At 39.8% G+C, this 15,891-nt stretch overlaps 1 protein-coding gene across 1 annotated transcript; it reads right to left on the bottom strand.

Annotated features, from left to right (window-relative positions):
• Positions 1–2,188: 2,188 nt before the first annotated feature.
• On the bottom strand, positions 2,189–15,867 carry LOC139463584 (uncharacterized). The gene is made up of 9 exons (XM_071244855.1): positions 15,546–15,867; positions 11,476–11,582; positions 8,998–9,288; positions 8,322–8,469; positions 7,401–7,550; positions 6,392–6,694; positions 5,202–5,471; positions 4,375–4,500; positions 2,189–2,334 (listed from the first exon to the last, which is right to left on the bottom strand). The coding sequence occupies exons 1-9, from the start codon at positions 15,865–15,867 to the stop codon at positions 2,189–2,191; spliced, it is 1,863 nt and encodes a 620-aa protein (XP_071100956.1).
• Between the last annotated feature and the right edge of the window lie 24 nt (positions 15,868–15,891).

Below are 15,891 nucleotides of genomic sequence, written 5' to 3'. Positions count from 1 at the left end.
GGCTTTATCCGACACTTATGATGAGAATCGACTACATCAGTGCTTTTAGACCCGTTAATCCGACAGTCTTGCACTCCGACTCCGACACACCTACATGTCAACGAATTGCTAGAATTACTTTTTACTCGTTAATCCGACACAGTGATCAGCGTACTCTGTGGTGATCTGCCTTCGAGTACAAAGCCTCGTGTTTTGATGCGAGACGAGTCGGCGAGTAGCTGCATATTTCAACGGCTTCAGAGATAAACTTGCTTAACAATAAACAATTACTGTTTTAAATAAACAAAACAGGATTAATCACATGTCTAGATTACCTTATTCTCATCAAATCGGACACAAGCTCTCGCTACCAATGAAATTACTAACAGGACGTCGACATTAGCCACTAAGAAAGCAGCTTTCTTAAGCATTGCCACACTAGTTTCAAATTGGCGTCTTCCATTCCAGACTATGCTTTAAAAAATATTTTGAATCAGTCATACAGTCCGTAACAGTAGTATTGTGAGGTTGCATGATTAGAAAACATATTCCGCTAACAATGTAACATAACAAAATGAACATTTCCTTTTTCCTTTTTTTTACAACAGGTTTGAATCGTTATCTATCGTGTAGTTGTCCGATTTTCGACCACGTTCGTTGATACTACCTAAATTCGTTTATCCGACATACTCGTTAATCCGACATTATCATAAGCAACCAACAATGTCGGATTAACGGGACTTGACTGTATTTATCTGATTCTAGCAGTTCCTGAATATTCCCAGCATTCGCAGCTGGCAGTTCATATTGGTATAATAATGGAGCAAACCTGAAAAAAACATTCCCTATTTTCATTAACTGATGGGGACAGCCTCCGTGATCTAGTGGTAGAGCGTCCGCCCGGACGGGTTCGATCCCCGGCTGCGTCATACCAAAATACTTGTTGTTACCCTGTCTGATGCTCGGCATTAAGGGGCTACAACAAGGACTGGTCGTCCCGGAGTCAGTATACTGTGTTTGAGTAGGGTATTCATGTTAAACTGCGGCATGGTATCTCAGTGAGCCAGCACTGTCAATCGGCATCAGTCCGGACTAGTACAATCAGCCACACACACACATACACACACGTGCAATAATCTGGTGGATTTGTTTTCCAAAACAATTCAATATATTTGACAAAAGTTTCTCGGCAGAGATACAAAAACATTGAATGTATGACGAAAGCAAATCCACAGATGATGGAAACAGTTTGAGGTAAAACTTGTGATCAAATATCCCATATTTAATCATTTTTATTGATATATTAGAAGTAAAGATTCAATTTGTAAAGGTCAAATTCAAGACCCTCCCAAGGAATCCTGTTATCACTGGGATGACATCAGGATGAACTCAAACTGCCCGATCGGTAGCACCGTCGTAAGTGATGACAGACTTCTCCTTCTCCCCCTTAACACAACAAAATACACAACTACAACATATTGGGGTACTGTACGGTGCACTGACTGACTGCAGTTTATTCTTCAACATGTATCCACATTATCATGAACATCGTCCGCATCAGGAACATCAACAGCATCATGATCATCAACACATCGTGATTCACATGCCTCACATTTCCAACGTATATAATATTTACAGGCATCGACGCCCAATCATATGTTCTAATGGCTCGTCAGCGCATATACTCATCAGAGTATATCCCAAATCCATCCTCTCACAACTGGAGTGTTCGAGATTTCAACTATGGATACCGATCCATCTCACAATGTATTATCATGGCTCGCCAACACAACTTGCAAACAACCCATAACATCCTGATCATTATATGGACAGCAGCAGCCAATACACACATAAAAAATAAAAAGTAACGAGTCACCCGACTTGTACTTCAATCGGCATCATACATAACCGAACATGTTTAATATAGCCAGCCCAGCGTGCACCGCACCTGAGAATGAAGTTTCAACTTCCCGCCTTTAGTTGTATACCCATTACGGGACCAAGTTAACCCCCTTTGTTGTGCTTTCCGACGTTAGGAGAAAATAATTTCGTTCTAATTCGTCCCTCAAACGAAAGAAATTATATTAATATTGTATGTGAAGACAGCTTTGTTGACAACATTCGATAGTTATGAGATAGTAGTTATTCACACATGTTGCTAACTGATCTCAATGTACATGGAGAATAATACCCGGGACTATCCCGTGTTTTAGCCAACTATTGATAAAGCCTCATCTGTCAGATGAGGCGGGCGTCTCAAGTAGCCTCTCGCCAGTAGGATGCCGACCCCGGACACGACGAGAATCCCTCCAGCAAAGTACAAGGCTCCATTCTGTGTCCAAAATGTCTCTCTATCTGCAATAGCATAGACATAAAAATGAAAATATTTGCGTAGCATATCTACACAACTTTTCCCTGAAGATTATGAGAATATGAGGGATATATCCCTATTAGAGGTAAATAGAGCCACAATATCTGTAGCTCACCTGATTTATGAAGAAATAATTGTATGATACATCAACCTTATTTTAGTACAAACTTCTAAAATGAGGAAAAGAAAAACATGGGCTGGGATTCTGGAAAAGGGAAGGAAAGGAAACGCTATATTTGCAACATCGTTTAGGACAACAATCATCAGTGCAATTAGAGATGCCTTGTGCATACTTGAGATCTTCATAAGTTTACGCCTTGTGACCCGTGGTTCTTAAGAGTGCAATTTTAAAACTGTTTGTGACATTTAATTTTTTAATATTGTTTTTTTTTAAAATCACATTGATCACAAGATACAATGTCTTCACAAGATGGAACCTGCATGCCAAATCTCAGCTTCAACAGTGAAACAGTACCACAGGAGAAGAGAGAAAGTCTTTCAACTGCAAAAGTCGGTATCGGGTTTACTGGAGATTACAAGGTCGTGTTGCTTTCAAGCAGTCTGTCACGAACAAGAACACCTTTTAACGTGATGTAGGTCCTTAGCCGACTGCTGAAGCAATAGTTGTTTGGGACTTGACACACTAGTCAAATTAGCAAAATCGGCGGCCCCTCGTTCGTGGACACTTGTGGCCTGCTTGAATTTATTTCTCAAGTTTCTCCTAAATTTAAAAATGTTGGATGGTGAAACGTTGCCTGTACAATCTTTCTGCCGACATCACCCAGTGATGTTCGAACCATTTGTTTTTTTAAGTCAAGTTTGGTTTCCATGTCAAACCTTCTTTTTGCCAATGCTCCCCAATGTATGAAGATAATTTGATGAAACAGTGTGACAGGCTAGTGTGTGGTGGGGTCTAACATATGGTTTTCCAAACTTGCACAATTTGTGTTCTTAGTTTCAGAGGAGATGTCGAAATGCTGTAACACAAAAAACGTGGGTACTTGAATGTCAGTAGTCGAAGCTAGATCAGCTTAATATGCCACGAAACGTATTATATGTTATCCCGAAAACAACATTACTGGAGCATATTAAATTTCATAATCAAACATGCAGTGGATGAAATATATCCAAAAATGACATTTTCAATAAAGCCACGGTGAATGCTATCAGATCGTTGATATACCTGATGCTTAAATTAAGCCCCCTTGTCCTTGTGTTGAATTTGCCAAGACGAGCAGAAATCCATATGCATTTAGAAACATATCAGTAAGAAAGGGAGCGCAATTGGTGGCCATGGGGAGGCCTCCTTTTTTGCCTGAATGTCCTATCCCCAAATATCACCTAGATGTTATCAATAAGAAAGTCTATCATTTCACATACTCTTTCCTTTATAAACTACAGATGGCCCTTGTTTTCATTTTAAACAAATTGACCTGAAACATTGAAAAAATTGACGCAACAAAATCTATGGTTAACCCTTTTAGTGACAAATGCTTCATGGATCAAGGAATGATTCCGTTCCTTACGTTTGTCGTGTGTGATAGTGGTGTTTAAGTGAAATATCAAATATTGTGACATAAGTGACAGTGAACAATCTGTTTGAGATTGTAAATGTTGAAACAAATCCTTTGAGTTTTTAAGAACTCACATGATATGACTTGTCGCGAATACTTTCTGTGAATATAAAGAAAGTCATTCCTTGACTTTGTTAAGAATAATGTTTATTTTTTTAGACAGGGATTAGGTGTAACATTTGCTGGAGCCAGTAATAGGTCTCTCTCTGTGCGGAGACATTATCGTTCCTTGTACAAGGTCTTTTACAACCGAAAACTATCCAGTGAAGACAATCTTAAGGACTAGGAAACTTCACTGGACCATTCAGTGTATAGAAGACATATGCTATGTAACAAACAGAAAGAAGACAAAATAGAAACTTGCTTGTTATTGATGAGATTAATATCACCATGAAATGTATATAACTTTCAAATATAGGTTCACGACAACTATGTCAGCATCTTTCCTACCGAGAATGACGACACCCAGCATTATACCAACTTCATCACAGCATCTCAAGACAGGAATGGTCAGTCTGCAGTTGGCAGTTCCCGTAGCATGCAGCATTACCAGTGGCATCATTATGTGAGAGTACGCTGCAAGGTCAAGATTACTATGAGAAATACTTATTGAAATAAAGGACGAGCTGTTGCGAAAGACACATTGTATGTTTACTTTTTTAAGCAAGCCAACTGAAAGATGGAGAAAGGTGTGCGTGATTTGTGTTTACGACGTCTTGAACACTACTTATTATATAGCAGCTAATGTTGATTGAATCACAAACTATGCATGTCTTAGATGTTTACCACTGTATTTAAACCCATTAGCACTGGTATGGTGTTGATAACCCTAATTACATAATCTCGGATTCTTGCTAGACTAAGGGAAGCATCTGCTCAGCCTGTCACACCACGATGACGAAGTGAAAACCACCGATCCATGAACACATAACATTTTTATAAACAAATGTTACCAATCAAGTCAGAAAAAATACTAAGTAACTCTAAAAATGGTGACATTAATCGATTGTCCAAGATGTGCAAGGGTTATATATTGCAATTGCAGTGTACTATTTATCAAAATATTGATCAACTAAGTATTAATTGAAGATTGAAGATGACTCTTATCGTGTGGGCTAAACGGCAACATTAGAGATGCTTCCCTTGCAGACATACTTGACAGGTCTGGTTTAAGAAAACTGATACACGATTTGAACACATATCGTTAATGGTTAATGTTAAGTAAAGATCTTGAAATGTTGTTTCTAACATAAATTGGTATTTTCAGTGTATCATACCCAATACTATCCCAAGCAAGGCCATATAGACTCCCACCGTCCACACGTTCATAGGTACAACCTGATGAATCAAGGTGCCAAGTCCGACCATCAGGACCACTATTCCCAATGGTGTTGGACTGGGATTCCGCAGGTTTTCTCTCCAAAACCTGACACTCATTACCAAAATAACCATGTACATTACTTGACTGCCGAAGAGGACAAGGAACAGAAAATATTGCGTTTCTGCAATGGACACAGTTTTGATCAGCGATGGGATGATTGCCAATCCTGGAAAAAAAATAGGGATAAGTGTAGTGAAAAGAAGCAACCCAAGGGTCCTTGCATCGCAAAAACCTGCTCAAAGCATATGTTATATTAGTTTCAATCCACATTCAATCTCATTACAGCAGGCCCCTAATACCTACTGGGTTAACAGAGAGGAAGGTCGGGAAGGTCGGGTCAAATGAGACATTCATGATGAATTAACTGTGGTGCCGTCACGGGTAGTACAGAAACTCTACGGAATGACCAATTCACCAGTGTTCACCCAAGTTGCTTAACTTCACTGGATTGTGACATTTGCACCATGCATAAGGTCATATGCCAACACTGAAGACTGAGTGGGTGATTTGCAGCAAACATTCCAGCTGTGTTACATTGGTCTGTAAATAATTGAGCCTCCAACAGGCAAACCTTTGAACGAAGATATGAGCACCTATTACACACACACGCGCACACACACACAATCAGCCCCCCAAAAAATCTGACCACTCGATCCTCTCTGGTTGCCTTTTACGGCAAATTATTGGCTAATGAGAACTTAAGAGGCAGAATAAATTCGTATTTACTCTAGACTATATGTCTGTTATGTCTGAACTACGTGTCCAAAAAAAACTCTGTATGGTCCTCCATAATATGGAGAATACCTGTGTGAAGTAAAGATTCAAACAGAAACAGATATTCTTTTCATTATAACTGAATACAAATTATTCATTGAACAAACTCAGATAGTTGTTTTTGATCTGGCACATTTATAAAATATTTCATTATCAGTCCATCATATATATTGTGATTAAAAATGTGTGTTGTCGTCAGTGTGTAGCTCACCTGCTGCTGTTAAAGGCAACATCAAAATTTAATCAGTTGTTGCCAGAAGGTACAACAAAACTTTATCTGACTGAATGGCTTTGAAAGGACGTAAAACTCACCAATAGAGACTGACGTTCTCATTAGTAACGTGACATAAAATGAAGAATGTCTCAAAACATCCGTTATATTTCCTGTTCTCTCGTAGTATGAAAGGAACTTGCGACACAACAGACCAAGCGCTGCCAGTGTCCACAAAGCATACCGAGACATCGGGGGATCAATTTTATAGCTGATAGTGATGCCGATGATGTTTCCAATGACGCATCCGACGTAACTGATGAAGACAGCGAGAGCAAGGCGGCCAGGGAGGAGGAGGATGGTGCCTACAAATCCAGCTGTACCCAAAAGGCCGTATGCAGTACCTGTAATATATATGGGTGTTTTTCAAAATATTAGCTTAAATGTTATGTTTTGTATTTAAACATGTCGGATCTCTTATAAAGACGAATAAAATATGGTACATAATATTACTACTTCATTCTTAAAGGAAACAAAAACGAGCAGAAACAGGTAACAATATGTATTTACTGCATTCCCGATAGTTTCCTGCTTGAATGGATGAGTTGGGTTTAACGCCGCTTTGAACAGTATTTCAGTTATACCAGTGTGTGTCAGCTTCATGTGGGAGAACAACTCGAAGTGATGCAGATCGTGGACGTTTACCACTTTGGTGAAACCCAACAACACGACTATCGTGCAAACATCATACTATGGCGAGCACACATTTGAGCACACATTTGATCTGAGGATCCTGGTACAGCTGAGGGACGCAACTCTGCACGACACGTAAGGCCAATATAAGGCTCGTATGCCTCCTTTTGTCTTACTTACATTCAGCAGGTATTTCATTTTCAAAGTAAACAAATAGGAACTGCTATTAATTGATTTGAATTCTTCTCCCACCTCAGTCTCCATCTCTAAAAGTCAATAAAAATAAATACAGCAATACTTTTAACACAAACAAGACTTAAAGAAATTTGATTATTATCAGACAACCGTTTTTTATGAAATTAACTATACATATCTTAACCGACTGCTGCCTTCCATAACAAAATGTCAAAACCATACCCCCAATGATACTTTCTGGAACAATTAGGGCATCAATTCCAGTTGCCAGTGACACTGTCAGCAGTGTACAAAAACAGATGAGACCGACACTTCCGGCAATGGCTACCTTCCTGAGATCATATTTGATCATAAGCGGCACACAGCAGCCAGCTGAAAAAGAATATAAACATCATGAAAGATATGCGTTCAGAAATGAGTTAGTGAGTACGATGATGTCTAACGTCGTATCGGAATAGTTCAGTCTTAATACATTGTAATATATATGAAAATACTGCATGCTTGTAAATAATATTGAAGCAGGGTTGGGCGAGAGCATGTGGTTTGAGGCCTCATATTCCAGCAAGATGACCATGAGGTCTGGTACACTTGTCCGACCTTCTCTTGGAATGAGCATATGGTATTTAATGCCGCAGTAAAATTAATATCATGACGGCCTGCACTATATACACATATATGAGCATCACTTCCAGCTCTCCCCTATTATCAAGCTGACAACATGTAAAATTACGGAAACACCTTTCAATGTGGTGATACACTGAACTCACTCACACAATGCGTTTAAAGGATACACACCAGACACACACGTTGCCCTTGTGGCTATTGTGCATCAGGGTCTACAAAGCCATTCCAATACATAAATTTACATACAAGTTCAAACCCGCAAATGACCCGAGCCTTTGACTTCGTCAATATACGTCAAAGAGTTAAATAGGGCGACACTTAATATTATCATAGAAGGTAGTGCTATATTTTTGAACGACCTGTTCGATGTTGCCAGATGTTTAAGCTATATAACATGTACGAAATGCATTTGTGTACGTATTTCCGTTTGAAATTGAAAGAAAATGCATTTGTTACATGCTTTCTTCCTCACGTTGCATTTATCTATCAAAACCAACACATAGTTTGGATATACTGTACCAGCCACTGCAGTGGCCAGTCGAAAACTGACGCGGGCCACTTCCCGGTCTGCTCTTCTTATGCAGAAGACAGAGAAGGCGCCGGCAATGAGGTTTATTATCAGACCGACAATCATGATCCTTACAGATGCCGCTTCTCTCAGTGACATCTGAAAAAGTCGTTTGAGGATTTACAGTGTGTGCACTCAAGCGTTAAAATAACTTTGTGTTTGAACATTTTACTGGTTGTTAAAAGTTATGTATGAGGTCGACAAAAAAATAAAACCAAAATACCACCTGCCTCCAAATATTATGTATGTAACACTACCTTACTCGATAACCCCGTACGTTATATAACCATTTTATCATGATATGTACCTTATTTACAGTTTCTTAACCACAGATTCGTTTGGTGATCTTCCAACTGATTGCAATATTATTTAGACGCCAAGCATGGATATGGTACACGTTAACCAATGATCATAAGCATGGTGAATTCGAAGCTGCAATCAAGGGTTGCTGTCATGCCTATGGGACACCGAAATATTCTTAAACAGTTAGAATTATTACAGTTAGACCGGTACAAGAATTGTCATAACACAATGGAACGGTGATGTTAGATAATTAAAATAAATGATTTTATTCTGATCCGAGACTTATAACTTTGTGGGTTAAAAATACACCATTTCAACTCTTACCGTACGTGGCTCGTTTATTGCTTCAATGTAGTCATACACAGGGTTAACGTCAGCAATGCAATCATAGCCATCATCAGAGTCCGATTTGCTTTCTTCAGTCCCCTGGTGATCGGGAACAGCTGGGTTGACGTCGTCAGTGGAGTGATATTCAACAGAACCTGGGTTGTTGTGGTCAGTGCTAGCGTAACTACCGGCAGTAGACTTGTCGTCAATGGATTCGTGCTCAGCAGGTTTGTTTACTTGCAGCATCTCTTGTCCTTCAGGAGTAGGGATGATTTCTTCACCAGATTCCTGATAAATAGGTCTACATTTAGCCGACATTGTTAGTAATGTCAGAGTAGTTTATAGAGGAATCATCACGAGTGTTTTTTTAAGGCGAAATATCAACCGATTGCCGAGCCTTTGGCGAGGCAAATACTGAATAACGGGACGAGGTTGATATTTCCCATATTAAAACACACGAGTGATGAATTCTATTTGTCATGTTGACATTATTGTTTCCCTTTTAAAGTAATAAATGTATTAACATCAGTAACGTGTCGATATCTTACGTTTAGAACGTGCGTAGTGATACATGTGTTCCATTGTGAAGTTACTGTGAACCAAAATAAACAACCTGTTAACTCCTTCATGTCATATTCTTTCGCTGCGAAAAAATGTTCCTCGGATTATTTCAAACAAAATATTTGGACAGAGTTTTGCAGAATAATTGAAACTTTAATAACAGTTACAACAACGATTCTGTGTAATGTGATTATATCTCTGGTGTAATTTCGCTTATATACAGCTTTCAAAACAAACCGCTCACTCACTTGAAGAATGTCTCGCGGAGGAGAGGTCAGAGTAGATGCATTAGTCGGTGTCACTATCACTTTCAATGACAATCCGGCGTCGTTTGACCGGAACCGGGCTTGGATCGTTAACGAGATTGGTCGTTATGTTTCCTCCAGTAATGATGCCATCAAACTTAGTGTTCACACCACCAGAAACATTTATAATTTGTGTTGTCTACTGGCGATTTGGACCTTACGCGAGGGGCCGCTGTACATGACGGGAGTTTTATCAACAAGTTGGGATGTCACAGTGTGGGATGGAGTGTTATTACTTGCTCGTGGAGAGATCACCCGTTTAATAAACATACAGCTGTATTACACATTGTGTAATGCCAAAACGCGTGCTTATGTACTGTCGGAACAAGTTTCCTGAACAAATATTGAAAGCTCTCAACATCCCTGGGTTATTCAACGACATTGGGTGTTAAGATGATAGATCACTGAGAGGAGCTTATGCACACGCAATAACCAAAACAACCCCGTTGCTAGGCTGACGTCACATAGCATTGTTTCGCCCATGGATCTTGCAACACAATTCCACATATTACGTCATCGGGTATTGTGACGTGATTGTACACTTTGTGGTGCAGGGCCCCGTTCCACAAGGCGATCGCACTGTAGCGCAACGAGGGTCGTAAAATAATGTTGGGTATTTGCTTGTGCTGGTCAGGATTAATATGGCAGTAATTATTAACAGAATGGTTGTTTTTGTGACTAGTTATCTGCATTATTGTCATTCAACTTTTGCACAAGGTGTTTGCGCGCAGAGTGATTAGTGAGTCGTTTCGATGTTTGGAGACTGGCGGCATCGCACATGTTTTTCATGAGAGGAAAGTTTGTTTTTCCCAATATGACAGTGGATAAACCACTGATCGCCTGGTTTAGGCTTGCCTAAAGTGTGAGTGCTGGTGTAAAAGGGATCTTCATCTCGACAGAAGTTGAGTGGACGCGTGGAGGCATACTTATACACCTGCACAGGGCACCGAGATCAGCAACATTAGACCACATTTGGGGCCTTACGTCACGACAATCACGAGGATTCTCACCAGACCCATTCTTTCTTTGTCTCAAAGGCAGTTCAAGATATTCTTGACCGTCTCCATCAACAGGCAAGATGATGTCCCCCCAACACATGTTGTAGTGATCACTGACACCTCTTAACATGAAATGGATTGTGTTGTGGAGCCATAGACAGTTTATTATGCTCATTGGATTACTGATTCCAATGGATCAGGACTGCCACAGGGACTTGATCGGGTCAGCTCTCCTTGGTAAGTTGCCACGCCCTTCTTTCTTTAGTTAAATTTTCCTCCCCTTTAATACTTACCGTCATCGTGAAAATTCTAAAGATGACGTGAGTGAATAGCCATACCCCCTTCGTTTTAGTGATCTCTCGATGCTGCTCTGAAAACCTGTGAGACTGCTCATAATTTTCCCCATTTATTTTTTGAACACTAATGAAAAACTTGCTGGGAAGTGTGTCTAGTTCGTTTGGAGGTATTTCATGCATTTGGCGAATTTCATTTTAGATTTTAGAAAGTTATGAAACAGTTTCAAATCGTACAATGTTTTCTTGCTGTGTTTTTGTTTTGATTGACTAGAATCACACCATCGATCATGCCATCCTCAACAGCCACAAATCTACCTTGGACATCTTTAGACTTTGTGCTTGACAATGGTGTTTCCATGACGAAACGTTGGTCACAGGGAATTTTTGATAATCTGCCTTCATCACAGACAAATTCAAATTCGGTTTCATCAACCTGTAATCTGTAACATCCATTTGTGAACACAGATATCACTGTAGCACTTCCCCTTTGATCTGTTGAAACATTGTCTCCAACATCAAAGGTAGCCATATTGTTTGTAAACACCTACTCACGTCCCACTTCCTGTCATCTAATTTGCATACTTATGTCATTGGGGTATGACATACACGTTTTTATGTCATAAGCTTATGTCATGGATAAATGCTTTAGTTAAATGATAAATACTTTTTAAAGCTAACCTCACAAAATATAGTCTGTACACAGTGGTGTGTTTGGAAATAAGCCGGAACATTTAAGTTGCATTCTCATGTGCTCGTTCGATTGTTCAGTAGTTTCCTCATTTTGGGGAATATGTACCCGGATGCTACCTTGAACCTCTGTATTTAAAAACGAACTTGAGACTGACAGCTCTTTAAACAGGACAAATGACATCTCCCCTAGATCAAAGAGATAATTCAAACATGTCAAACCCGTACAGCTAAGCAACCGTGTTCCCTTCGTTTCCATTGACAAGATTCATGGCCTTCCGTGTTACAGGAAGATCATGTTTGCAATGTGATTGGTCAATTACTGAATAGACCAAATATATATTGATATAATTCGGATCGAATATCCGTACGAACAAAGCTCAACTTTCGAGTTGCCTCGCACATGCATTTAATGTCAATTTACATGTATATAAATCAAAGTGCCTGCGCTTAGATATGTTAGAATTCAGTGCCATAACATGTATTACATAATTTGAAAAACCAACGTCAGCATAGCAACAACGTAGCTGGGGTTGAATATGTGTAAGCACTCATGCTAATACATCATCTCCACAAGCTAACTGACTGAATTGCAAGAGTGAAATTATTACTAAAAACAGAACACGGGGAACACTGTTCTTCTAAACGCAATATACATATTCCAGTTTAATTTTTTTTTAATTGAAAATCTTTCAGGTAACATGCACATTTCATTTGGCAAGTCATAGTCCTCCCATCCGCGATTTGAATGCAACTTCAGTCAGACTGTACTACCTTGCGAGCTGTATTCTCCAAACAAAGTTTAGTGGAGGAAGTGCCACTTTCGGTCGCTTGCTGATGGTCGGCATTTTGTTGTTTCATATATTTGTTACGAGAGCGACAAGTCGCGAGATTATGACGTCATCGATACACAGCGAAAGCAAAAACCCGTTAGCGATAAGGTGGAACACATTTTATTGACGTAAAACATTTCCCCACTTTTAAAACTTGTTGAGAGGGAAAATGCTGTGCCAAGAACATGTCGTAACAGGATTCAAGCAATCCATTTATTCAAAATACTTTAGAAAGCTGCTAAGACTTCGATGTTATGCGGTGTGTTATGCTTGCACAGAAAGTGGTTACACCAACATCGTGGCACTGCAGATTGCAATTTCAGTTTCTCCTATGTCACGTGATTGTAATGTTCGTTATTACAAATTATTAAGAGATGACTTTTAGCCATATGCACATGGGCGCATTCCAATGCCAAACTTTTCTCAGATACTACAAGTACAATGGTGCTGCTTGTAAAATGGTACAGACAGGTAGCTAGAAAGATTTGGACTGTCACGTTGAATTCCCCACACGGGTAATTCGAACGTCAAATAAGGCAACATGACATATTTGGGGTTGGGTCTGTAATGATAATGTCCTCCCTTTAGGCTAAGTACTTTGGCCCTTACACTGTTAAACGCCAGATTTATGATGTAGGGTATGTTATCAGTACACCAGATCGAGGCAGGAAGGAGAAATATTGTCAAGTTAATTTGCTGAAGGCGTACAGAGCTAGACGTGCCACACCAGTCAGTATAGTCACCCTCGAAGGAAACGATGGTCCAGATGTTACGGGAGGCAAACTCCATAACAGTGAAGCCCTGGCAGCCTTGGAGAACAAGCTACAACATCTCCAGAGTCAACAAAAAGAGGAACTGAAGGCCGTGGTCGCTGATCATGAGACCTCCTGGTACTACCAACGCAATGGTGCTGGACATGGGCGTGGGCCTCACAAGAGAGCCTTATTGAAGAAGGAGATTATTCCCAAAATGCTTCGACAGGGAGTGAGCCCCACCAGCGACAGCAATTGGAGTTCCCCCTGCATCATGGTGCCCAAACCTGAAAATCTGTTCCTTGTCGACGCCGACCTGAAACAGGTCAATGCTCCGGCGAAAGACGACTCAAATCCTCGGTCGCGGTCGCGGTCGCGCCTAATACAGCTAAAGTGGAAGCCATCACAGACTATCACAAGTTAAAGACAAAGAAGGATGTTCGACCAATCGCATCAAAATCAGATCTTAGTTCTCGCTACCGCTAAACAAAGATCTGAGGACATCCCATTGCGGGTGTAATGTACTGGTTAAAACCTGGTTGTATTATAGTTTTTTTTACCGACAACCCAAGGTTGGGCCAACGATATTTAGCCAACGTTAGACCGCTGGTCAACAAAAAGACGTTGGCATAACGTTGATAGCCAATGTTAGCCCAACGTTGATGGCCAACGTTGACCCAACGTTAGATTAACGTCTGTTATATTCCTCAATACCCCCTGGGCAGCCTGAAATGTTTGTACCAATCTGGTTCAGACATTAGGTAGTAAGCAATACACACTGCAAGCTGAATTTACTTTTAACTCTATCCATGCAAACAACAAGTTAGCGAAATACACTCTCTTGACAGGGTACCTCGGGATAGTTTGATGTAGGGCCAAGAAAAAAATCAAAATGTTTTTCGTTAAATTACATGTACAATTAAGGTATATAATATTTATTTGTAAAAATAACCAGTGCAAATCGTTCACACATGTTTCAATTCAATTAAAAGATATTTGATTTCTTCTGCTCTTTTCCTCAACATAGGCTGAAATAACGAACAAATAGCAAAACTATTTGAACAATGTCAGAGATGACATTGCGATACACTTGTTTCCTTTAGTTTCTCTGTTTTGGTTCCGTTCCTGAAGCAAACTGGATTTCTTCTTCTATTTGTTTTATAGGTTATGTTTAGATTGAATTGTTTGATAGGCATTACCTAGAAGTTGACGGATGACAAAGTAGACACTATTTATGGATAACAACTTCTTTAATAGTGTAAAGGCGAAGTTTCGGTATAGATCCTTATACCGTTGTCAAGCAAGACTGTACTATGTTTAGATTGGTTAACAAATGTGAGCTTATGAAAGAAATATCTTTTACATATGACCCCTATTAATGACCCAATGAGAACCCGTTAACATTTTAGGGAGAGCAAACACAACATCAGCAGTTGTGGGCCGTTCTCTCCTTGAGGCTGATCACAAGTGGTTGTACCTCTGTTGAAAGTAATGTTTATCACGAAGTTGTTTCTGCATGCATACAAATTGAATTGAAGTTGTTCGTATTTTAGTACTTAGTATGCAATATATATGAAGTGTTGTTTCATATATATATATAGTTCATGGCTTCATAAATAGTGTTTTGTTTCGTGTGGCGTTCGAGAAGTCAATTAGATAACTACGTTATAAATAAAGACGTGAGAGAACATGCGAAAATGGGAAAACTGAGAAACGACCTGTCATGACAAACCTGCATGCAAAGGGAGAATGAAGATATGAAATCAAAGCAAACAAAACTCTTTCCCTAATCAGAAGAAATCTCTGCTAAAAGGCGAGGTCATGGAACGATTCTAACGATATCGCCGGCATGTGTTTATAAATCACCGTTAAATAGTGATGATACCAGGCATCGCGAAAAGATCAGCTTATCCTACCCACCACCGGCACCCGTCACAAACACATGCAAAGGCAATTCAAGTGTTCCAAATTTAATTTCCTGCCATCGAATACTCACTGAAACCCACAAATCTAAAAGTGCATGACGTCGATCTCCCAAATGAACCGAAACAAATTCAGTGAATCCTTAAATAAACTTTGTAACCAGTGCCATAAAAACATGCGATTTTAACTCTTACCGTACGTGGCTCGTTTATTGCTTCAAGGTAATCATACGCAGGGTTGGTGTCAGCAATGCATTCATAGTCATCATCAACTTCCGATTGTCTTTCTTCAAAGGCAGAAGCTGGGTTGACGTCGTCTTTGTAGGGATATTCAACAGAACCTGGATTACTGAGGTCAGTGCGAGCATTACTATCGGTAGTAGATTTCGTTTCGTCGGTGGATACGTGCTCAGCAGGACTGTTTTCATCCAGGATCTCTTGTCCGTTAGGGGTACGGGTGATTTCATGATGACCGAGTTCATGATGAGAAGTTGATCTGAATTCAGACGACATTGTTGGTAACGTCAGTGTAATATG

Source organism: Haliotis cracherodii, unplaced genomic scaffold (genome assembly GCF_022045235.1).
Source record: "Haliotis cracherodii isolate W230 unplaced genomic scaffold, xgHalCrac1.p SCAF_16, whole genome shotgun sequence".
Taxonomy (NCBI): Eukaryota; Metazoa; Mollusca; class Gastropoda; order Lepetellida; family Haliotidae; genus Haliotis; species Haliotis cracherodii.
Note: the sequence above shows the minus strand (reverse complement) of the source record. Positions and strands in the feature narration are given on the sequence as shown.